The following is a 26308-nucleotide window of genomic DNA, read 5'->3' as shown; positions in this document are numbered from 1 at the left end:
ACAAAGCCGATGACTCAGGCTGTCAACATTGCTATTTACCCGCCCAGGACGGTGCTGCACCTCATAATTGTACTGGTCCAGCTTCCCGAGCCAGCGTGCCAGTTGTCCTTCCAGATTCTTTAACTTTTTCAGCCACTTGAGTGCTGCATGGTCTGTCATGATGATGAAGCAGGACCCATACAAGTAGGGATGGAAGAAATGAAAGCTCATCATTATTGCCAAGAGCTCCTTATGGGTCACACAGTAGTTCCACCCCAGTAGGCTGACTTCTTGCTGTGATACGCCACCATGTGCTTTTTGTCATCCTACTTCTGTGACAGGACTCCACCAATACCATGGTCACATCAGAGTCCGGGAAGAATGGCTGACTCTGATCTGGGTATGGCAATAGTGGAGAGCTTGCCAACACATGCTTGAGTTCATGAAAGGCCCTCTGAGTCACTGCTGTCCACACAAACTTCTACTTCTTCCCCAACAACTTGTGCAGAGGTGCAGCTATCATTGCAAAGTCTCTGACAAAATGCCTATAGTAGGAACACAAGGCCAGGAATCTCCGTAGCTCCTTCACACAAGTTGGGATCAGCCAGTTTTTCACAGCTGCCACCTTCTCTGGATCAGTATGGACACCGCTCTCACCTTCTATGTGTCTCAGGTACTTCACTCCTGTCTGAAACAAGTAGCACTTCTTGGGGTTCAGCTTGAGGTGCACCGCTCAGATTCTGTTGATCACCTCTGACAACCTCTTCAACTCCTGGTCAAAAGTCCGTCCAAACATAATTACATTGTCTAGATAGATGAGAGCCATCTGTCAGCGCAGGCCTTCCAGAATGCGATCCATGAGACACTCAAAAGTAGCTGGGTCATTGCATAAGCCAAATTGCATCACTTTCAACTGTCATAAACTCCATCCATACGAAAAGACAGTTTTCTCCTTGTCCTTTTCTGCAGCCTTGACCTGGTGGTATCCTGCCTTCATGTCTAGGATGGAGAACCACTTGGCACCTGACAGAGCATCCAGGGTATCATCAAATCTTTGCAAAGTGTATGGATCCTTCAATGTCACTTCATTCAGGGCTCGATAATCCACAGAGCACCTTATCAAGCCACTCTTCTTCCTTACCAAAACCACTGCCGATGCCCAAGGACTGTTGGACTTTTTTATCACCCTTGACTTTGGAGACTTTCCATCACCTTCTCCATTTCTTGCTGTTGAGCTGGCACCATCCTTTGCACTGGCTGTTTAATTGGGTGGTGATCCCAGTGTCTATACAATGCTCCACCAAATCAGTGCATCCCTAGTCTAGGTCTCCAGCGGAAACAACATCATCAAACTTCATCAGCTGCTGCCTCAACTTCATCACTTGTGAGCCATCCAGGCACTGGCAACTCCTTGAAAATAGGTCTTGTAAGTGGTCTGGCAGGTACCCATCTTCTTTGACTACACTCTTTTTACCAGCCTACCTCTGATCCCACTCCTGACACCATTGTTACATCCCCATCCCACACTGCCACAGGCTTTAACAGCAGTAGATCAGTAGAGGAAGGACTTCACCCAGTGAGTTGTTTTTCCTAGAGGCAGCCTTTCAGTATACAATACAGTAGTACAGGCATTGTAAATAAACACTGGCTTCTTAAATTCACTGTATTTTTCCTGATAATTACACTTAACCCCCTCACGCATGATGACGCAGTACGAGTGAAAGTCCTTGCAGTCTGAAGAGTAACCGATGATGCACTATGGTGCAATTTCCCTGTAAATGATTGTGGAAACTTTTACTCTGACATGCTTTAGATGTCTCTGAGTTGGTAACTGCTGTAACCATTGCTCCCTTGAGAATGCATGAGAACTTTGTAGAAGTAGTAGATCACTCTAGAATATGGGAAGCTTATATAAGGATGGGGAAGAGACTGAAGCAGGTTCAGTCAGTCGTCAGTTCAGTTTAAGTGTAGTTCAGTGTCAGTGTAGTTAGTGAAGTTTGTATATCTTCAGTACTTGTGAAAATAGTGACATGAAGGTGACAAGCATCAAGTATAGTTATCTGCAAATATAACAACAGTGAACTTAAGAAGCTAGTGTTATATACAGTGCCTGTGTTGCTGTGTTGTTTTACACTGAAAGGCTGCCTCTGGAAAGAACAACTCACTGAACACCGTCCTTCCTATACTGATCTACTGCTGTTGGAGCCTGTGGTAGTGTGGGATGAGGATGACAGTACTTACAGAGACCTTGTTTGTGCCTAGCTAGTAGTACATAGTAAAAAATTCAGTAGAAGAGTAACTGTTATTGGAGTAGTCATGACACAGTGTTTACCTCATGTGACGAGTCTGCATACTCATAATTTTGTTACTTCAGTTACTTGTAAGTGACTTTGTAGTAATAAGTGATATATTTAGTGAGAGTGTGCAAAAAAAATATGGAAAATGTTGCACCATCATCTGAGTTAAAATTACACTTACATGGCATGTTTAGGACTACAGTATGTGTTGTGTTTGTCAATTTGCTTGTATAGGTTATGCCCATACCACAATACAGAGCAACAACTGTCCAAATAACTGAAAATTAGTGAATAACTTGTATGGTAGTGATATAAACTGGGGAACTCACCTCCCAAATTTTGTTCTGCATGTGGCATGGCAGCCCTTTCCAACATTGCCTTATGCCTGGCTGGGTGGCCCACACTCTCCAATAGCACAAAATATGTTTTTTCAACTAGCATCCCTTCTAGTCCTGGACCTTCTACAAACTTCCAGTTTCTTTCAAAAGTTAGTGGAATTATTGAAGTTTGCATGACTAAAATTTTAACATCTTGAGTTAAATAAAAGTGGATCAAAACAGCTCGTGAAAATACCTATGTTTACCTGCAGCATTAGCCAGCAGGTCAATGAGTGGCCAGAGTTCTTCGTCTTCTGCTTCTGGCGGATTTTTAAAAAGAGGTCTTTGGAGACATAAAAATGGTACCACAAGGTAATTTACATGGAGAATCCAAATCTGCCATCAGCTGACACCTAAGATGGTGCCATCTAGTGGCCACTTCAGTAAACGTGCTTAATGTAAACCTACTGCAACATAAAAGTGGTCCTGTTTAAGGTTATTTGACATGGAGAATCCAAATTTGTTGTCAGCTGACACCGGAGGTGGAGCCATCTTGCAGCAACTTCAGTAAACATTGCTGTTAGTTGCATTTTACACCAAACTAGGAGGACTACCAGGCCTTGATAGCTGGCTGTGAAGCCTATGCCCAGAGTCGGACACACACACACACACACACACACACACACACAAATGAAACAAGAGTCTCGCCGCAGGTCCCAGAGCAATTCTCCTCTTGTTTTCGGGTCTGCTGCGCCAGTGAGGTGGGCTAAGAACACACTGCTGCAGCCAACTGGTTAACTTCAGGTAGTTTTGTTCAGCTGAATAAAGACCCCATGAACTGATGGAGACAGAACTATTCCATTTTCTCAATCAGCCTGACAACTTATAGTTTTGATATGTTTCTTGGTAGGTTTTGCTAAGTCAACGAGAAACTCCGTGGAGACATGTCGATAACGAAAATAAATTGTATAAAAAGGAAGGAATATAATCAGCATGTTCATCCTGTTTTTGTTTGTTGTTCCTTAATCTGTAACATGGTATTTCAAAAAGATGTACGATTAGGAGTGCTTAGAGAGGAATACAATGGATAAAATGATTTAACAATTATGGACAGGCAAATAATAAAAAAGATTCTTAGATATAGAAATTATAATAAATCAGAAATCATCATGGGCACAAGACATATACATTGTACGATTGATACAGGAAGGCTAGAGTAACTAAGTGTCATCCCAGATAAGGAATAATTGCTTAGTTGTAGCAAGTTATTGTTTGAAAACAGAGTAATCGACTCATGAATGCTGCAAACTAACTGTTAATGTGTCAGTGTGAAGTAAGTTGGACAAGGCTTTTGTTCTCCAGTCGGCTAATGCAAGATAAAGGTGGTGATGGCACATGAGTTACAGTGCTCTATTGACCTGTGAAAGACCTACATTAGCATGGGTATCCTGGTGTATGAGAAGACTCAGGATGTTAACGGCATTGGCCCATCATATTTTCGTCTTAGAAATATAAACTAGTTCATAAAATGCATCCCCTTTGCTTACATATTTTCAGGTATGGACACATTACAGATAATACTCTGTATTCATGCACTTGATTATATATGTTTTTAATACACTTGTATTCTTCACTTACATCCAACCAGCACTGATCTTAGCTCTCCCATTCCAACTACACAAACTGGTATAGAAGATGAAGTCCTGAGGAAACAGAGTTTATTGTGATACATATTCTGCTTTGCTAATAAGGCCTCATTAATCGTGATGGCAATATCTTTTTAAGCCATTTTTGAAAACAGCATAAGGGATCAGTGGTGTGAGCATGGAAATAATAAAAGTTGCTGCATGAGAGTAATGTAATTTCTATTCTAACATAAAAAAGCGAAGCTTGGACCATGTTGGAGGGACACAAGGCAAGAGTGAGAGCACTGACAATGGGCTATTTCAAAGGAGCATGTAGAGTTACAAGGAGAGACAGACAGAAACGTAAGGAGTAAAAGAGCATTGTGGTATTGATGTGGATAGTATTTAAAGCTTTAGGAGAAACACTGTACGATTATTTGAACATGTGGGCAGGGTGGAAACTAGGTATGTGGGGAGGATACAGCCTGAAAGATTGACTAAAAGAGTGTCTGTGAGTGAGGTGGAAGTGGAAAGGGGGAAAGACCAGGGATGAGATGGAGAGGTGGAGTAGAGAGAGGTCAGCCAAATGGAAGAGGAGAGGGCAACACAGAGGTGATTTGTGTGCAGCCACACTTTACGGGTCTGGCTTTAGAGACATAAATTGATCTGTTAACAATTTTCTCTCTTAACACTTACCGTATATTATTTCAGTTATATATACAGGCAAGAATTTAGTGGGCAGTTTTTTTTGTTTTTTTTATGCCAGGAAGAAGGAACCAAAGGCCACGAGCCCGCAAACTGTTCCTTCCAAGAGAAAAACAAGATACAAGAGAGAGCCAAATTAAAGATCCGATCATTTCGAGATGCCTGGACACACTACGTTTGAAAGACTGGAGATCATAGGAAGCAGGAAATACAGACAGAGGGAGACAGTCCCAGAATTGACCTGTTGCATAAATGAAGGACTGGGAGTAACGGTTAACTCTTGCATTAGAGAGTTGGACAGAAAAGGGATGAGAGTTTGCTGCTAGACAGGTGCAGTGCGGTGAGGAGACAGAGGTTCAAGGTAGGCAGTAAGAGGAAGAGAGTTGATGAGACAAAAGGCATTTGACTCCACCTTGTTGAGAAGAGCAGTATGTTGGGAGCCTCCCCACACATGAGAGTTGTACTCCATACAGGGGCGGATAAAACCCGTGTACAAAGTCAACAACCGTGCATGGGTAAAAAAGGAACGGAGTCGGCTTAGCACACCTAATCTCTTGGAAGCAGATTTTACAAGAGATGTAATATGATCTTTCCAAGATAAGTCCCGAGTGAAAGAAACCCCAAGCATGTTCAAGGACGATGAAGGATAAAGCTGAATATTATTAAACAGTGGGTACACCTGTGGAAGAGTTTGTCGGGTTGATAGGTGTAAGAACTGAGTCTTAGATGCATTAAAAACAACAAGATTATTTTTACCCCAGTCAGAGATACGAGCCAAGTCAGACATTAAGTGTGCCATAACCTCAACCCTTGTCTGCTGAGATGGACGTTGCGGGAACCGATTGGAAAGGTGAAGGATGGAATCATCAGCGTACGAGGTCATTGATGAATAAAAGGAAGAGAGTTGGTGATAGGACAGAGCCCTAAGGAACACCGCTGTTGATAGATCTAGGAGGAGAACGATGGCCGTCTACAACAGCAGCTATAGAATGACCAGAGAGGAAGCTAGAGATGAAGACACAGATAGAAGGATAGAAACCGTAAGAGGGCAGTTTGGAAATTAAAGATTTATGCCAGACTCGATCGAAAGCCTTTGAGATGTCAAGTGCAATGGCAAAGCTTTCGCCAAAGTCCCGATAGGAGGATGACCAGGAGTCTGAAATGTAGATGAGAAGATCGCCAGTGGAGCGACCCTGACGGAACCCATACTGACAATCAGAAAGAAGGTTGTGATAGGAAAGATGCTTTAAAAATTTTCTATTAAGAATTGATTCGAAAACTTTTGAAATACAGGATGTTAAAGCAATTGGACGATAGTTAGAGGATTGGGAATGGTCACCTTTCTTTGGAACTGGCTGAATGAGAGCAAACTTCCAGCAAGAAGGAAAGGTACAAGTTGCTAAGCAAAGGCGAAAAAGTGTACCTAGGCAGGGTGTAAGCACAGAACCACAGTTCTTGAGGACAACTGGAGGGACCCCATCAGGACCATATGCCTTGTTAGTATTGAGGCCTGTGATGGCAGAGAATACATCATCTGAAGAAATTTTAATATCAGCCATGAGGAAGTCAGAGGGGGGACGTGATGGAGGAACAGCACCGGAATCATCTAAGGTGGAGTTGGAGGAGAAAGTCTGAGCGAAGTATATATATAAACTGATGAGTTGGTGTCATCGGACCCAAAAGAATGTGATTTCCTGGGACAGATTGAGAATGGCGACCAGCATAGCCAGGTATTTTTCCTCTTCACTGCCCATATTGACGTGATCCATGCTGGTGCAGCCAGGGGACACTGGAGGAGTAATTGGTGCTCATCGTATAATACCAGTATCTTCTTGGTGATCCATATTCTGGAAACCATTAGATGTGAGTGGTAGCAGATGAGTGAGAAGCAGCATGACTAATGGCTTAACAATACTGGTGACTATGGTGCAGCAAGAAGCTTTGCAGGAGCTGTTTCATTAGGTTGTTGTTGGACCTGCCTGCAAGTACTGGTGGTAGAAACGATTGGTTTTAAAATCACGAACTAACGTGGGTGCACATAAAGCCATTCGAGAAGACATTTACTATGATAAACGATTGCCTCGCATAATGCAGCTCCTCAGGAGACATGATCCCAGTTTACCTAGATAATAGGTGTCAACGGAAAGGGTGTCTTGCCTACTAATGCTAGGAACTGGTTGAGAAAAGCTGTTTTTGACTGCTGCTACATCTGTTGCTGAACAAGATTCTTCCTGTTTAGCAGGATGGTCAGACAGATACCAGCCTGTAATTACTGTATTCAATCTGTGTGTGTGTGTGTGTGTGTGTGTGTGTGTGTGTGTGTGTGTCCATTTCCAAAGACCCAGTGCTCCTTCTGTATACTGAACACCTCCACTCTTCGTTTTCAAACAGTAAATTCTCTGACTGCTATTAACAAGGACCATCGTCATTCAGATATAACACATCACCACGATGACGCAGTTTACATATTATTGCTAAAACCCGATGAGTTTATTTGGTTTTGGTGAGATTATTTGAAATGCAAGAGTTAAATATGACCTTCATTAACACATTCAGTACTAGGAATCTGTACTTGTTTAAGCAAATTTATAACCTCATAGTAAATTACTGTCTGTCTACCTATAGCCATACGCCATAATCCCGTAAGGGGTGGCCGTTGGTGTCTGAGTTAGTGGTTTCACGGGGAAGGGCACTAACCCTCCGCCAACCCACTTCCTGGCATGTAGGAACACGTGTGGGTTAGTTATATGGTTACCACCCAGCATTGTAAATGGTTTCTTGGTTTATAGGAAACCATTCGGCTTGTCACTCAATGTAAAGCCACTTGGAGAGGAATGAGAAGTAATAAGAAGTGACAGGAAAGATGAGGGAAATAAGGAGAGGAGGGTAGACCCAGAAAAAATATGATAAAGGTGAAGGAAGAATTAGGCAGCGCTATATCAAGTGAGTGGATCATGGTCGCAACCACCCATCACAAATAGAAATAAATACGTTATCTGATTGACGGGGTTAATCCAGTTACTGCCACACCCACTTCTACCCTACGCTCCTCTCCTCACCACCACCACTTAATTCACATTAATTTTTATCGATATCCATCTCTTTGTTTGAAGTTTCTCCATTCCTTGTAGTGCCCCATCACTCTTGTCTGCCTTCTCTTTAGTAAATCCTTTTCCAACTCATCTCTCCCTTTCTTCTTCCATATCTCATAAGCCTATAACTTTATTATTCTGCTTCGTTGTTCACCACCTCATCTCTCAAGACTGCTGTTTCTCTTTTCTTGTTCTCCTTTTCGGTTTGCACCCTATACATGCTATCGCCCAGACTAATTTCTAACTTCCCTCACTTCCGATATTTGCATCTTCTTCCATTCATGTATTTTTTTCTTCTACAGATTTTTTTTTTTCACTTTCGTTCCATACTGAAAGTGCTCTGTTATGTTTAATATAGGTTTTTTTTCCACGTATCTCACAGATTTTAAGAATAAATATGTTTTTTCTTAACTTACCATTTTTTTTTCTTATCATTGTCCATTTGTCCTTCCTTTACTTTATCTTCTCTCGCCTCATGTTCATCCTTCTTCACTAACTTCCACATCACGACCACTACTCTAGGGAGCCACAAGGCCAACAGGAAGGCCGACGTGACCATTACCGTAATATTCTTGGTTTCCCTTGGGAATCCTCATATGGTCCCCTCTGCCACGCCCCTTCTGCCTTCCTTTGTGGCTTTCCCTCAGCTGCATTGCACAGTTAACTTTGATGTTAACTTTGTAGTTTTGATTCTTGTTTCACAGTACCGTTTTACTTTACTGAAATAAATCATACTTACATGATAAACAGGACTGGATACACCTGTTTAGTCTCGACCTTAAATCCGTTCAGGGACAAAGTCAGACTGAAGCTACTAATTTGCCATAAACAAAAGCACCCAGGGAGTGTAAGACCCAACTTCACCAAGTGGCAGAGTAAACTTTGACTTGGTCCTTTGACCCTCACCTCTACCCTACTGTTTCTTCACAACAGAGTTACAAAATGGTTGCCCCTTAATCATTGCACCAAGTTTAGTTAATATTGTATAAAACCGCTGTACACACACACACACACACACACACACACACACACATACACACAATCTCTCTCTCTCTCTCTCTCTCTCTCTCTCTCTCTCTCTCTCTCTCTCTCTCTCTCTCTCTCCTCAGTGTACGCCTGCCGATCAAATAATGCCAATTGCTCTGGCTTCGAGAGGGCGTTAGTGCAGGTGTAATTAATTTCCATCCATCATGCAGTCTGTTTTATTCTTTTTCCTATAACTGTTTATTAATTTGTTTATTTTTTTCCCTCATCTCCAGCATCCGGGCCTGGGTCTACACTACTCAGTTCCGACGTTCAGTGCAAGAATAACTAACTTCACTTGCCCGCGAGTGTCATTATGTGCGCCACAAACCCCAACTACCCCTCACACTGAAATCCATCAATGATGCCTTACGCACTGTTGACTAGTACGTTGCCAGGGTACGATAACGACACCTTCAGACTCATGCGCCACAACTCTAGTTCCAGTTTGGTGACTTAAAGTTATGATCTGTTGAGCACTCAGTACCTCTCATAGCCTGGGTTATTGGCCAGCTCATGCTGCCCTTACGGTTAGGTACATTTTCTTGCTTGGTTTCTCTCAGGTTCAAGTGTGCCAGGTACTTCTGCCCTTCACAATAAACTGATTCCGACAAAACTTGGACACAATGACAAGCCAGTGACCTAGTTGTGTCCACACGGTTTTAGTTGCTAGGCAACTACTCGTTGCCTAGTAACGGCCCAAAAATTGTTTTTTTTCGTACTTTTTACATTTGGAGCTGTAGAAGCATTATTAACGGGCAAAGAAAACTCTGACTTCTTTAGGCGTAATCTTGAGATCATTCCCTGTTGGAAGTGTGCCATCCATTTCTCATCTCTCCTCTAATTTTGGAGTGGCAACCCTTAAAAGAATGGCCTCAGTATCCTTAGCAACCAGTACCAGTTTTCAAAAATGCCCGCCTAGGTCCCCAGCGGCTCCATGGAAATGAATGAAACTTTGCATGCTCATAGACATTGACTAGTATTACATCTTTCTACTACACCTGTGTGCTAAATTGGCCAGGTCAGGGGTCATAGGTCACCCAATGCTAAAACGTTGAAAACAGCTAAAATCACGGCTACGTTCGTGTAATGTGCTAAGGCTCCGAAGATTATTAAGCCAGGGACATGATTCTTGCATGGAATGTTGCACTGGAGTACCTCTATACAAAAACCTTATTTAATGTTGATGCTCACTTCCAGTCGCTGGCAATGCCACCTAGAATCTGTACCTCTGGAGGATTGGTCCTCAGATTTCCAGTTCCCTAACTCCACAGTTGGTGGATGGAACTGAATGAAACTATGCATGCTTATAGAAGTTAATGAGTACAACAAGTGTGCTTCGTACATGCATGACCTATATCTCCCAGGTCAGAGGTCAAAGGTCATCAAGTGCAGGAAATGTGAAAAGCACAAAAATTAAGTCCTTGCTCACGCTAAATGCTAAGGCTCTGAAGATTATTAAGCCAGGGTCATGATTCTTGGGTGGAATGTTGCACTGGAGTACCTCTGTATAGAAATGGCTTTTAGTGTCGAAGCTCACTTCCGGTTGCTGTCAGTGCCACCTATAAATTGTAACTCGGTTGGGCCATTCCACAAATTTCCAGTCCCCTAGCTCCACAGTGGGTGGATGTAATCGAATGAAACTTTGTGTACTTACAGACGTTAATGAGTACTACCTCGTCCTCCTAGAGCTGGCCATCGTCGTCTACCGGCTTGGAAGAACTTCTCTTCAATCTCCCTGCCTTACAATGGCATAGTCAGTTAGGTGACACACACACACACACACACACACACACACACACACACACACACACACACACACACACACACACACACACACACACATCACAACACCTGTGCTCACCAGCTGCCCTAAGAGGGGAATATTTCATTTATCCTTTGACCTTAACCTTGGACTGATTAGTGTCTCAATCGACTGTTGGCGAACCCTGAACCCTCCCACAGTCCTTGGAACGAATCGGGTAGAGAGATGTTTGAACTGACTTTACCCAGTGATCAGGATGTAGGACTTTTCCCTGAAATCTTGCCCACCGAGTGATTGGTATTGTAATGTTTTTTTTTATACAAGGAGTAAGGAACCAAAGGACAGAAGCCCGGATGATTGTTCCTTCAAAAGAAAAAGAAAAATACTGAGATGCCTAGTCACACTGTGTTTAAAAGTCTGAAGATCATTGGAAGTAGAAAATACAGACCGTAAGACAGTTCCAGAGTTGACCTGTTACATGTATGAACGACTGTGTGTAACGATAGACTCTTGCTCTAGAGAGCTGTACAGAAAAGGTATAAGACTTTGCTGCTACACGGGAGGAGCACTAACCATTGAAGTAACGATAGAAAAAAGACAAAGATGCAACAGTGCAGCAGAGACACACCGGTTGAAGGAAACTAGGAAGAGGAGGAGAGTTAACGAGACAAACAGCCTTTGACTCTACACCTCAATGAGAAGAGTTATATGTGAGGAGCCTCCCCACACATGAGAGTTGTACTCTACACATTGATGTATAAAACCCCTGAATAACATCAACTTTGTAGGGGTAAAGAAGGCATAGAGTCGGCTTAGCACGTCTAATTTCTTGGAAGCAGACTGTACAAGAGAGGTAATATGATTATCCAAAATAAGTCCGGAGACAATGAAACCCCAGGTATGTTTAATGATGATTCAAACTTGAGTTAGTTTTTGTAGAACATTAGAGGATACTCCTGCGGAAGATTTTAATGGGTCAAAAGATATAAAAACTGAGGTTCTGATGCATTATAACAACATTAATTTTACTCCAATCAGAGATATGAGCCAAATCAGTCATTGTGTCTTTGCCTCATCCCATGTTGTTGAAGTAACTGCTGAGATAGACCCTGCAAGAAGCAAATGGACATGTGAAGGTGGAGTCATCATGTGAGTAGATAGGGTTAGATGTACAACTTAGAATGTCATTGATGAATAGAAGGAAGAGTTGGAGAGAACCTTGAGGAGCACCAATACTGAGGGCTCTATGAAAAGAACAGTGGCCATCCATGATGGCAGTTAGAGAATGACCAGAAATGAAGCTATTGATGAAGGCACAGATAATAGGATAGGAACCATAAGAGGGCAGTTTTGAAATTTGAGATGTCAAGCCCAGTGACAAAGCTTTCACCTATGTCCCAAAAAGGAGGGTGATCAGGAGTCGGAAAGGAAAGTGAGAAGGTCGCCAGTGGAGCATCCATGGCGGAACCCATAATAGTGACCAGAAACGTTATGACAGGAAAGGTGCTTTACAATTAGAATTATTTCAAAAATTATAGAAATACAGGATGTTAAAGCAATTGGGTGGTGGCTAGAGAGCTGGGAATGTCACCCTTCTTTGAGACAGACTGGATGAGAGAAAACTTCAACAAGAAGGAATGGTACAAGCCGACAAAAACAAAAAAAGTTTTCCTGCCAGGGTGTAAGTATAGAAGCACAGTTCTTTAGGATAACAGGAAGAACTTCATCAAGCCCATATGCCTTCTTGGTACTGAGGCCAGCGATGGCAGAAAGTACATTAATTGAAGAAACTTTAATATCAGTCATGCGGAAGTCAGAGGAAGGAAGTGATAGAGGAACAACAGCGGAATCATCTAATTGTTGTGTTTTTTCAGTAGAACAAACAGTTACAGAGCAATCAGAGTGGAACTGAGGAGGGAAGAATGATGAAGAAAAATTGTTAGAAAGGTTTTTGGCAAGGTGCCAGAAGGAATGGGAAGATTTTGAGTCAAAGATTTTAGAGCATGTAGCATGAATATATTAGTTTTGGGCAGAGTGAAGAACAGACTTTGTACAGTTCAGAGACACAAAAGAGATGATAATCAGAGGTAGGTATTAGCCGAGCAAAGAACAGGCATAGCACAGTTCAGAGACATAAGTGAGATTCAGGGGTTAATTGCTTCCAGTACCTTTTGTAGGCCTTCTCCTTCTTGTGGGCAGCATTAGAACAAAAGTAGTTAAGCCAATTTTTTTTTTTTTTTTTTTTTTTTCATTTATCACAGTATAAGAGAAAGGAATGTATGTTTCCATTTCTAAGAGAATAACCTCCGTCATGCGCACTCGGATGGCTCTCGGTCATGGAACCAATAATCATTCCAGGGAAATCAATGAAGTACAGCCTGAGGGCCTCCCAAACAGCAACCCCAAAGTGTCGCAGCCACCATTTTTTGTGAGGGTACACAGGCCTTACTGGAGTAGTAGGACAGGTTATGGTAATGAGGCTATGAATCAAGGAGTCCAACAGAGAAAAGATAAACATCGAAAGCAGAAGGATATGTTTAAAGGAAGCAGTCAAGAATGTTAGAACTCTCCAAGGAGGTCAGGGATAAAGGTAGGTTGCTGTATAAACTGCTCTAAATCATTAAGAGAAGAAATGATGCAGACTTGTTCACTAGGTGGATCAGTGAAAGGAGGGGAGAGGCAAAGTTGGTGGTGAACACTGAAATCACCAATAATGGAGATTTCAGAAAATGTAGAAATTAATAGGATGTGTTCCATCTTAGAAGAAGAATATTCTTCATAGTCAGAAGAATTGGGGGAAAATACACAGCACAGGTATATTTAGTCACAGAATGACACGGTAGCCAAAGAGTAAAGAATTCCGAGGATCGAGATTCAGAACAAGAGAGCAAGATATGTTGTTGCGTACACAACACCCAGCTTGGCTTTGAAGTGAGTATAGAGAAAGTAGGTGGATACAGAGAAGGGTGTGCTATCAGTCACCTCAGATAGCTGGGTCCCAGTGAGGAAGAGAGTGAGAGGTTTAGAGGTGGTGTTCAGCTGAGAGTAAATTAGAGGAGAGGACAACAATGGTGTGGAAATGAAGAAAAACTGAGTCAAACAGTAGTTCCATGATTTTACTTGGCCGTCACAGGGAGAGGGGCGAGTGGCAGGGGATTTGATGCCACCCCCCCCCCCATCCAAACTCAGAGGCTGGGTGTTGAAAATGCCATTTTTTCTGAATTTAGAATAAGAAGTGTGATGTGTTATGTCACGTAGTTCATTGTTGACAGAGGAATAGGAGAGTATGTTGGCCTGCTCTCTGTGTTAAGGAAACACTGAATAAATTTAGCAAAGAAGGATGGTCAGAAGCTAGCCCTGAGGGCTGACGAACTGGGAGCTGTGGCGGTTCCTGTCATCAGCTTTCCCTCCCCCTTAGGAGTATTGCCCTGTTCGACTGGTGCTACAGTCTGCTCCTCTCAGTTTCTTTATATTTCATAAGTATGTTGTCCTTCACATAGTTTAGGAAACATCTGATAGAAGCTCTTTAATGTTGACATTGCCTTATGATCTTGACCTTTCAAGTATTGTTTTAAAAATGTCAACATCGTTCCTTATCCTCAGCTGGTCCATAGTGTTTGTTGCAAATAAGACCAAAGCAGTTATCGTTCATTTGTTAATTCACAAACACATGATGAAGTTTGGCCTTGCCCTGTGGCCTTGACCTTTGACTGAGTGTCCTCATAGTGGATCCCTTTGTTCCTGCCTGACGATTATGACTTACACCAAATTTGATACAAATAAGATCAGCCCTGACTGAGCTGATCTTGCCCTGTGGCCTTGGATTCTGAACTTTATGACTTCTGTCTTCCATTGGTTGTTCACAAAATCAAATCCTTTGTATCTTGCTTTATCCTCAAGTGTTCAACAGTGTTTTGGTCTAAATTAGGTAAAAACGACTTAAGTTGACCTTGCCTTGTGATGACAGTAGATCAGTTGTTCTCACAACACTAGGTTTACTCACTGGGTGATTTTCACACCTTCCATTATATTCAAAATCGGAACAAAGCTGTTTTATTTATTTTTTGAAGAAAAATAATCATGCATTAAAATTTGATCTAGCACAGTGACTTTAATCAGTAACTGATTGTTCTCAGATCTGAATCATTCTTACAGTCTTGCCAACCCTTCCCTCAAGTTTTTAAAAACTTTATAAAATATTTGTAAGTTCATTGTGCTAGGCCAAAAATTAACCTAGCCTAATAACTCTGAGGTTTGCCCCGTTCTTCTAAAAAAGAGGTGGGGTGGAGTCTGTCTCTCAACCCCTTCACCAAGTATGGTCTAAATAGGATAAATGCTGCTTAAGCTTTTAGTTAACACACACACACGTTCAAATCCCGCTGAGGCAGGGAACAGTTTAAGGATTTGAATTTCATAAAATCAGACTTTACTGATCTACCAGAAGGCCCTCCGACATGTCGTAAAAATACCCACGCTAATACCAATACACCAGTCCTGTATGAGACAGCCCTAGCATGTATTCAGTATGGACGGTGGGTGTTAGCGCCGAAGTGGTGACATGCAGAGGTGTGCGGTGCGTAGGAGGACTACTGGGCCTTGAAAGCAGGATGTGAAGCCTATGCCCAGAGTCGGTCACACACACACACACACACACACACACACACACACACACACACACACACCACTCAAAACACAACACTCACTCTCTTTTAAAGTGCAGGTGTAATTCAAGATGGCCAGGAAATACAGGTCGTTCTTCCCAAAGATGCGGTACACTGACTTACTCTGCAAATTGCCATGACTGGTGATGAAGATTAAAGAATTTTGGGTCGCAGCATTTGTGTATTTCCAAGGTTAGATGTGTGATCCCGTAAATCCCTTTAAAAAGACCTAAAATAGAGAGGGAGACAGAGACAGAGAGAGAGACAGAGACAGAGAGAGAGAGAATCTGGGGTATTTGTCAAAGGGAAAATAATACCAGGTTGGAACTGAACTGGTGAAGAAATAATGGAATGACAAAAAACTTAAAGATGATGGAGGAAAGAAGAGGAATATGAAGACAGAAAATGAGCAAATACAGCAGGTTGTCAACATGGCGAGCACTCTTGATGATACGTCATAGCTGTGGATGAAGGTGAACAAGCGGGGTACAAAGTAGACAGGACAGCACTGATACGACAAGGTAGAAAAATCGGGAACAAATGTCCGAAAATGGCAAACCTACAATTTCTTTTCGTAACTATAAATTTTGCCTGTACAGTGTCCATATCTTCCGTATTTTCCCGGAAAACAAACTTATTTTACGAGAAAGAACAAATAAGTATGTTTTGCGAATATGAACCCCTCTCCCTCCCCCCCCCACACAAAAAAAAAGGGAAACGGGTGACCAAGATGTTTGAACATGGCAGGAAATCGATGACTTAGAAAGCCACGATCCGTTTTTATCATACTTTGCATTTCAGGAATAATAACAATGGAAACTTGCTACTCTCAAATTACCTACTGTCTCCTCACATGATGCACTGCTGCCTTCAAGTGACTGCACTGAATGAGAAGCCAAATAGATTGTTTGTAGCCAAGAAAGCCATTTACAACGTTTAATGGTAAATGTATATCCAAATGAGCGGTTGGTGGTCTTAACAGATGAAGGCATTACAACAAGATGTGGTCCATACAGGTTTACATACGAGGAAGTGTTGAGTTTATTTGCACACACAATACAGCTCAAGGAAATTCTCTCCTAAAATAACTTGAGTGAGAAGCAGAGAGTTGGACCACTTCATTCTTGATGGGTATTATAGAACTGGATGTGTTGTGTGTGTGTGTGTGTGTGTGTGTGTGTGTGTGTGTGTGTGTGTGTGTGTGTGTGTGTGTGTGAGAGAGAGAGAGAGAGAGAGAGAGAGAGAGAGAGAGAGAGAGAGAGAGAGAGAGAGAGAGAGAGAGAGAGAGAGAGAGAGACCAATGAATAACTTTTTCGTCTCTCTCTCTCTCTCTCTCTCTCTCTCGCTCAGAATCAGTAGCAACTGAAGGATCAGCATCTATATTTAGTAGTTATTTCTATTCTTCAGCATTTATTTTATGGCATGGTGGAGCGTAATGTACTAGCGCGCTGAGTAAATGCAAATGCCAGTTTTTTATTCATGATAATTTATGACACTAACGCAAGTGAATTTGATACAATGTTGCTAGGTATTGCTGCCATAAATTGTAAATATACTCCGTGGTTAATGTTGTAGTGAGAAGCTCAGTTTATTAGTTTATAAGACTGCCAGTCCGCTGTTATGTAATCTCTGCTTTCCCCGTCAGCCACAACGACCTTCCGTGGAACCTTCGCCAGCTGCTTCACAACAAACTTGAGTCCTTCAACCTGTCCAGAGACCTGACCAACGAGGACCCCTGGCGAACCACTCCCTCCTCGCATACTGATCTGCCACGGCTTCGAAAAGGCCAAGTGGCCGCCCAGGTGAGTCCTGCCGGATGTGGCTTACTTGAGTCCCCACCGTAGTGGCTCAAATTGCGATGTACGGCAAGCTTTCATGGTGGGTCACACTGCAGTATACAGGAAGCACCTTGATGGGTCACACTGCAATATACAGCAAGCCGCTTTGACACATCACACTGCAATATACACTACTGGCGTGGCGTAGACATAATCAACTCATTATGCATACTTTTTTTTTTTAAGCTGCCTCAATTATTGCGACCATGCTCTCAAAGCGATAGTGGGTGTTTTATATATATATATATATATATATATATATATATATATATATATATATATATATATATATATATATGGAGCCTCTGTGGTACAGTGTTAGAGTGTGCGTTTCGTACATGGGTGGGCCAGGGTTCGCGTCCCGCCAGGGTAATAAACTTTGGGAGTGTTCACCCGGCCACGTACTGCATTGGCGGACACAAGGGGTGCTGTAGTTGAACCAGTGTCACTTACTGTAAAGTATGCTTGCACCCAGTCAGCTTGTGCGGGCCGATTACACTTGGTTCACGGACTACACACACATCCAAAGCCACTACAATTAAACTTACAAGCACTTCTCACCCTACATACAATCTCTACCAGACAGCCTAAGCCACTTGGTAGAGATAAATTGGCTGTATCGTCCCGACTTCGGTCGGGATAGGCCGGTCCTGCAGTGGATACTCAAACGGCTGATGATATATATATATATATATATATATATATATATATATATATATATATATATATATGTGTGTGTGTGTGTTAACTCTGTTTGCTGGATGAGTTAAGGGTTAGCCAAGAAGTATATCAATTGTTATTTTAATATGTCAAATTAATCGGCCACAAGGTAGGGTCAACTTAATCAATATCCGATTTACTAATACATGGGGAAGGATTTGATACTAGGCATAAATCAACATATCCGAAACTGATAACAACCAGAGTACAAGGTCACATGGAAGGGGTAATTGCCTAGTCAAAGATCAGTATTAACTCAGAAAGTTCGGATTTTTTTTAACGAAGCTTCGTGGAAAGGTTAAAATAAACATGTAACGACGAGAGGGTTATAGTTGTGAGAGCAATTGGTTCAAAATCCAAGTTAGACATGTATGTCTGTTTTTGAACAAAATAAGTTTTAATCGAGTTTGGATTAAACTTGGTGAACGCCTTGCTTATCACACAAGCGATTGACCTGTTGTATATTAGAACAACACATCAAAAGACAAGGTCACAAGGCAAGGTCAATTAAAATAGTTTTTATTCAGTGTTGACTAAACTTTGTGGAATAATGCATATTGAAACATGGATAAAGAAATTCGATTTTGAGAGAACTCACCAGTGATCAGTGTCACAGGGAGGGGTCAAAAGTTAAGGTCACTCGGCAAATTCAGCCTAAACACTTTTGACCTGATTAGAACCAAAGTTGGTGGAAATGTTAAACATTAGCCAAGGAAAAAAAGGAGGGATAAGTAAATTTTGAGAAACATTTGTGAGATAGCAAGGTCACAGGTCAAACTAAAATATTACGATCTTAAACCAGTTGGAGGCCGCATGGGTTGCACTGAGTTATTATTATTATTATTATTATTATTTTGCAATGTTCTCTACTGACTTTATTTATCCCGACTGTTACATCTACGGCAATTCGCACTGATTCGATCAGTGTTGATCCACCACGTTATTACACAATCCTTTTTTTTTCCCCTGATTGTTTGAATATTTGTATTATAAATATTTGTCTTTTAATTCAAAAATGACTCTATGACATATGTCCAATAAAATACAAGAAAACTGGATAGAATCATATCTCTCAAAGTTGAAAAACAATCTGTGGATACATTGATCTGAAGTATTCATGCGTAACACAATAGTTCATTGTCCATTATGGATGAGCAACACTAGAGTACAAATAATTCATCGCTGAGCGAAATTTAATCTAGTCGTCACTGACACAGCGTAGTCGTAAATTTAGTAAATGCAATACGTGTCGTAGTTATCAGTGGATTAACAAGTGTTGTCATTTAATTTCGGGAGCTTACTTACTTATTAAACTGAGCAATGTGCCTCTTTGCAGGTATATACTATAGATATATAGATATATGCGATGACTAGGTTATATGATGACGAAAATGTTTGATTTTTTATTTAATATTCAATAGCATTTTTGCATATATAATCATTATCTTCCTGTATGAAGCCTCACTGTCAATGTACTGTCGGTATTTTTCACGTATACTGTCGCCAAAAAGCAAGTTTACAGTCATATGTTCCAAGATGACCTTTCATCTCGGTCATAATGGGTGTGTTAGTTTAAGTTATAGAACACTGATGTGTTTAGCAAGTAAGCGCAGCGAAGTAAATCACTACCAGCTCGGTAAGTTGGAAACTCGACCACATACATTCAATAAATAAAACAAATGAAGAACTTGAGTACAGGAAACCTTTATGCACGGCGTGCGTTGGTTAAAAAAAAAAAATGGTTCAGTAGAAACAACAATGGTATTGAGGCCAATGCGTTGACAGGGTGTAGATAAGATCTAGTGTAGAACACTGGAAGCCATATACAGAGATGAAACAGCAGCCTATAAGCTCCTTAGAGATACTGAAGAAACACCAATAAAAAAGTAGTAAGAAATGGCCATACTATATCACCAAAATTGTTTACTGCATGCATAGTAGCAGTATGTAGAAAGCTTAGGCAGAATAGTAAGGGGATTAACATTGATGATTATCTGAGTCACCAGAGATTTGCAGATGACATCTTTCTCTTTAGTGAGTTAGGTAGACAACAGCATCCATGATGAAGTTTTATGATTAGCTGATGAATATTATGCCTAAGACAACTTTTACAGACTAGTTCGTCATTCGAACCTGAAATAAGTAGATGTATGAAGGTGTATTGGAGAGCATTCGGTGGACAAAGCAGCATACGAACGGGGTCTCCTCCCACTGTATAAAAAGTTTTTAATCATGGTGTTCCACCCGGAACGACATATGGCTCAGTGACATGGTCAGTGACCAAGCCCCTGGAAAGGAAGCTAAGAAGTACCCAGCGTGGTATGAAAAGATCATTTGAAGAGACTGGAAAGAATCAGTTTTGATTAGGAAACGGAGGTTAACAGTGGGCGTAATAAAAAAAAAATGCCAGAGGGCGTGCCATATTTTTAAGGGACACAACAACAGATGGATAAAGTAAGCAACAGGTTGGGCAATACCTGATTCTAAAGGAACAAGAGCAAGACTTAACATTAGGTGGTGTAATGAAATAAAAAAAAATCCATTAGGAGATACAAAGTCCCACGCATAAAACAAAGAGCAAGCGATGAAGACAGAACATCGGTAGAGGTCTTTGGGTTCTGAATTGGAAAGAAATAGCACAAGACCGGGATGAGTGGAAACGTTTGGGAGAGGCCTGTCGTGGTGTGGAATGTTACAGGTTGATGATAATATATAGAGATAGATAGAGAGATATAGATACATACATAAATAGAAAGATAGACAGATAGATAGACAGATATATAAACATATATCATCATCATCCGGACCTCCTTTCCCACCCTAGGACAAGGTGAGGAGTAGCAACGTCCAGACAGTCCACGTTTGCCCAGACCAGTGGGTCACGATTCTATTCCCTCATCAGTCAAGCCCCCGGATTCCTGGCTCTATCTGATACGCCAAAAGCATTCACCAGATTCTGTAGCTTCACAAAAACGTATCCGACAGAGCGAACCCGGACGCTGTCACATTAAAAAGGGGTGCCAAATCCCTGATCATGCACTTCTTCTCACAACATTCATCCAGCCAGCTCGATCTCTTGTCAGTCTCCAAGTCTCACCGACTTCCATACCTCTCTTCCTCACACACCCATCCACCATATCCCTCCACCTTCTCCTTGGCCTACCTCGCCTCCTACCTCCTTCAAATTTGCTCAGAAATACCTTTTTCACAACTCTTTTGTTTCAATTCTCTCCACATGACCATACCATCTCAGCACACTCTCTCCGTTTCTGGTGTTCACAGACTTCATCACTCGTCATCTTACAAGTATCACATTATTTCGTATCCTATCCACTCGCTGTACTCTACATACATTCCTTAGAGTACACTGCTCTCACTCTTGACTTTTCATTTTCATGCCACACCATAGTCTCACATCCGTATGTTAAAGTTGGCACTAACACTCCTTCATGTACGCCTCCTGCAGCTGCAACACTCAAGCCTCTGTTTCTCATCAAGGTCTTCATAACACCAGCTACTTTCCCTCCTTGTGTCACTCTACTTTCCACTTCTTTTGCCCATTTTTCTCTCTATTCTGTCACTGTACTCAGGTATTTGACCTCTCTCACCAATTCCAGTCTCTCTCCATTCACTGTAGCACCACACTTGGAGTCACCTTCTCTCTTAATAACCGTCACTTTACTCTTTTCTACGTTTACTCTCAATGGATATATATATATATATATATATATATATATATATATATATATATATATATATATATATATATATATATATACTGGGGGATTGTTAGCAGGCAATAGGGGATCGTCATATTCACTCTAAACTGGAGGCTTGAAGCTGAGGAAGAAGGCATGTGAGGGAGGCCAGGGCACGTCACTCTCCACCTGATAAGTCCTGTTCTCAGATGTCTCGTCTATCACCATTTTTAACACCCTGCCAATCGTACTGTCACTGAACCCCTTCCCTGGACAAGTGGGACGCTTGGCAGCGGTGGAGTTGGCAGGCATCGGACGGCCACTTGCAGCGGGATGCAAACTTCGTGAACGCTACCATGGTAAGCAGGAAACTTGCCTTCTAGAAGCCTCCGTCACACATATCGGCCATCATAGAAAACAGGCAATAATTCAGACTTTGGCAGGAAACGCAAAGTGGCTATAGCCACCATGTGAGCTGCTCCGAGCACCTGTTTTGTGACGCATATAGTTGTCATCCAAACTGTAGGTGTTGCGAGAAAAAAGGTGTTTTTCATGGTTTGTAGGCAAGACGTCTGCTGTTGTTCTCCATCAGGCAAGGGTGCCCGCTCATGGGTATTATACTGAACCAGCTTATCAATAATAATTCCCATTTAACCGCAACCTGGATTATCCAGTACGGGCATGTTTCATTACTGGGACTTGACAAAGGCTACTGAGTATTGTTAAAACATAACATCATTATTTCATGCTAACATTGCACTGCTTACCCACTGATAAGTGACAGTTCTCAGCTGAACCTTGCACCTTTGATCTCTAGAGAAAAGAATTTGAACATTTTATTTGAACATGAGTTTACCTTTTCAGTATTAACTTACTACATGCATTAAGGTGAAATGTGATTTGTAGTGCCCCGGCTGTGTTACCCACGCACAATAATGGGTACTCCAGCAGACATAAACTATTTATTGTACATCCTTTTTTCCGAGATTTGAAAACCTGAGTGCAATCCTTAAAAGACGATTTAATTATTTAATGCTCATCAGTCACTGGCATTTCATACATCTGCTGAAATAATGAAATTGTCGAGATGGTCGGGAAAAAAAACTGGAGATAAGACAACGAAAAAGAACTCAACTTCAAACCATTTTCGCTTGCTGGTGTTTTCGTCTCCTATGCAGCGATACTGTGAGTAGCTCATCTTGCTCCCATGAACCTATTGCTCTGTCAGTCTCCGTCAAACCGTCTTTGGTCTTACGTCATTTGCAGATTGCCACCGTTTTGCTACTTATATTCTGCTAATAGTGAGAAGGCAGCTGACATCCACTTAATAAATTTTCTTGCTCTAATCTTGCTGTTTGGATGTACACAAGTTTATCTTTCAGGAATAGATTAATTACGTGTGTAGTTAGTTTCTTTCATTTACCTAATGCTAAAAGGCAGTACCTGATCCATATTTGTGCAATGATGGTGAATGCAAGACAATTTGCATAGCATTTTGTCATGTAATGGAAATGAAACATTTTAACAATAAGCAACACTTATGAGCGACATTACATACCAGAGACACTGCACTGTTTGCTGGAAGCAACAAAATACTCTGTGTGCATCAAAGACAATGTATAATATGTGTAAACTGTGCCATTTGCTGCTGCCACACATTTGTCCTCGTGAGCAATGTAGACATTGGATAGTTTGTCATATGTTATGTCCCTCTGATATTGATTTACTACAGTTTAGCCCAGTGCAAATTACACCGTATTAATTAACGTCAGTATACATGTACTGTGCTGTCTGTACATATGATGTATTGTGTTACTCTCATTTATGGTCAGTGTAAGTGCCAGATACAGCATACTACCCACACTGTGACCTCTCTTACCATGCATCATGTTCCCCTCAGTGCTGGTAGATGAGCACAGCATACTGTATGTTACCCCACACTGTACTGTACATTTACTGAGATGGCCTCTTATACCATTTATCCTGTTGTTCTCATTAAGCCCAGTTCCGATCAGTGTGGGTACTGTGCATATTATCCGCACTGCACATATACTGAAGTGGCGTGTCATACCATTTATCATGTTATTCACAGTTCTGGTCGGTGCGAGTACCATGCGAGGCTCAGTACCTGAACACGGTGCAGGTGCTGCTGGAGCAGGTGGATGTTGTCAAGAGAATGGTGGCGGCCAGCGCTGGCAACACTGCTTTAGCACGATCATCAACAGGTGAGCCAGTGAGCAGAGAAGCAGGTGCTGAGGAACCAGTAGGCATGAGGAGAAGATGGGGGAAGCAGACAGACAAGCAGAAAGGATTGGGAAGGAGACAGCAGGACAGAGTGGTATGGGGAGTTGTGATCAGGGTCCTACTGGCTTAGCAAGGTTTGGCCGATATAGATTTGGTTGGTTTATCGATCCTATTGTCTCAACACTCTCTAGGTTAGCTATCATAGAGGTTTTTATTTTTATTTTTTTTAATGCTAGGAAGAAGGAACCAAAGGCCACGACCCCGCGATAACTGTTCCTTCCAAGAGAAAAACAAAATACAAGAGAGAGCCAATTTGAAGGTAGTGAGTGGAGTCTGATAGTGTGGGGCAAAATGGCAAAAGTGCGCCATACAGCAGACCTCACCAGCGTCCGTGTGTCGTAGTTCACTCAACTGCTGTCAGTAGTCAAACACAGGGATAGGGGGCATATGAGGGAGACACCGAGAATTTGAGTATGTGTATTGGACGAGAGAGGGTGGAGGAGGCAGCTGAGAAGATGAGAGGCTGCAGGATGTTGGAGCTGAAGGATGTAAGAGGACAAAGAATGATACGGCAGATCAGAAGCTAAAAATAAAATAAAGACAATCGAAGAAAGAGATTATGTCTGAAGAATTATCCGATAATACAGGGAAGGTGAGTCTGATAGTAGGAGAAAAAAATCATCATTATGAAAATAAGAGGTAACTATAGTTTTTATAATCTGGAAGTATTTAAACCATTGGGATGGTAAGCTAAATTAGCATCGCATATACATGGATGGGGTATTAAAAGAGGTACAAGGTAGGGTAGTGGATGTTGGAGTGGCCCTGGTGAGAGAGGATAGTGTTTGGAAACTCCCTGTACTGTTGTTTGCAGATGATACTGTGTTGTTGAGTGAAGACGAAGGGGAGCTGCAAGGCTTGGTGGATAAGTTTGGGAGAGTGTGTAAGAAACGAAATCTAAAGGTGAATGTAGGGAAGAGTAAAGTGATGGTCTTTGAGAGAGGTGAAGTCAGTGAATGGACAGCGAGGTTGGATGGTGAGGAATTGGAAAATGTGAGTACGTTTAAGTACTTGGGTAGTGTGATGAGTAAGGATGGAGGTTTGGAGGGTGAAGTGCTTGAAAGGGTACAGCAGGGAAGAAAGGTTGCTGGTTCTTTGAAGGCAGTGATAAGAAACAGGGAAGTGAGCATGGAAGTGAAAAAGTTACTACATGACTGTATTGTGATACCAACTCTAACGTATGGAAGTGAAGCTTGGACGTTGTTGGAAGGACACAAGTGAAGAGTGAGAGCAGTAGAAATGAGTTATTTAAGAGGAGCCTGTGGAGTCACATGGAGAGACAGGCTGACGAATGAGGATATAAAGGAGCGTTGTGGTGTGGATGTGGATGTGATAGGAAGCGTTATGAGGAACACACTGAGGTGGTTTGGCCATGTGGAGAGGATGGAGGGTGAAAGACTGACGAAGAGAGTGTATGTGAGTGAGGTGGAGGGGGGAAGAGGGAGGGGGAGGCCGAGGATGAGATGGACGGATGGGGTGGAGAGGTATACGAGAGAGGGGGGTGTGAATTGGAAGCAGGGCAGTGAAATGGCGGGGGACAGGGCGACTTGGAGGCGATTTGTTTGTGGCCACCCCAAACGGGATTGAGGCGTCTGGCAATAGATAGATAGATATACAATTTACTTCAGTTATTTTTAATGATCTTCCTGTGCATTTCTACTTAAGAAAAAAACATGAACTTACTCCAGGTTATCACAGAACACTCTATGACCAGCCAGACACCAAAAATAATTATCTATGGAATCTATCCTACGGACAAATTTTACATGGACAGTAGGCAGCTACAAGTCCTAGTAAGGTGCGCAACTCACATGCTGTAATCACTAAGCCACGGGGTTACATTCAACTCATGGCTTCATCAACTGTAGTACAAACATCAAACTACCCTTCCATCTCGTGACCCTACCCTTTTTATAAGAATAAGTTTCCCTTCTCCAGTCTCATCTTTGTCGTTTGCTCGTATGTTCCATTTTTGGAACTGTAACAGCCATAAAGTGTCATTATTATACTCACGCTTATGGAACGACTGGGTGTTATACTATGAGCAGTGTGTGTGTGTGTGTGTGTGTGTGTGTGTGTGTGTGTGTGTGTGTGTGTGTGTCAACAAAGAATCTCAGTTTCATCCTATTTTTAGCCAGACTTTATGGAATGGTTGATAAATGGTCAATGATGAACCTTTTTAAAATAGGTCAGAAGTCAAGGTCATAGTGCTTGGTCAAACGTTAACCTAGCATAAGCAGTTTAAACGGCATTGATCCAATTTAAAACAAACAAAAGGGGAGTG

The 26308-nt window shown here is 41.9% G+C and overlaps 1 protein-coding gene across 1 annotated transcript in view; it reads left to right on the top strand.

Annotated features, from left to right (window-relative positions):
• The window catches only part of LOC145398283 (dipeptidase 2-like), a 105935-nt gene that overhangs the window by 21649 nt on the left and 57978 nt on the right, over positions 1-26308 (top strand). Inside the window, exons 3-4 of the mRNA XM_080271179.1 lie at positions 17110-17266; positions 23813-23945. Of these exons, the coding sequence (XP_080127305.1) occupies positions 17110-17266; positions 23813-23945 (290 nt within the window). The remainder of the gene's footprint in view (positions 1-17109; positions 17267-23812; positions 23946-26308) is intronic.

This window comes from Coenobita brevimanus, chromosome 45 (genome assembly GCF_032717465.1).
Source record: "Coenobita brevimanus isolate Jiangsu-jjx chromosome 45, ASM3271746v2, whole genome shotgun sequence".
Lineage (NCBI taxonomy): Eukaryota > Metazoa > Arthropoda > Malacostraca > Decapoda > Coenobitidae > Coenobita > Coenobita brevimanus.
Note: the sequence above shows the minus strand (reverse complement) of the source record. Positions and strands in the feature narration are given on the sequence as shown.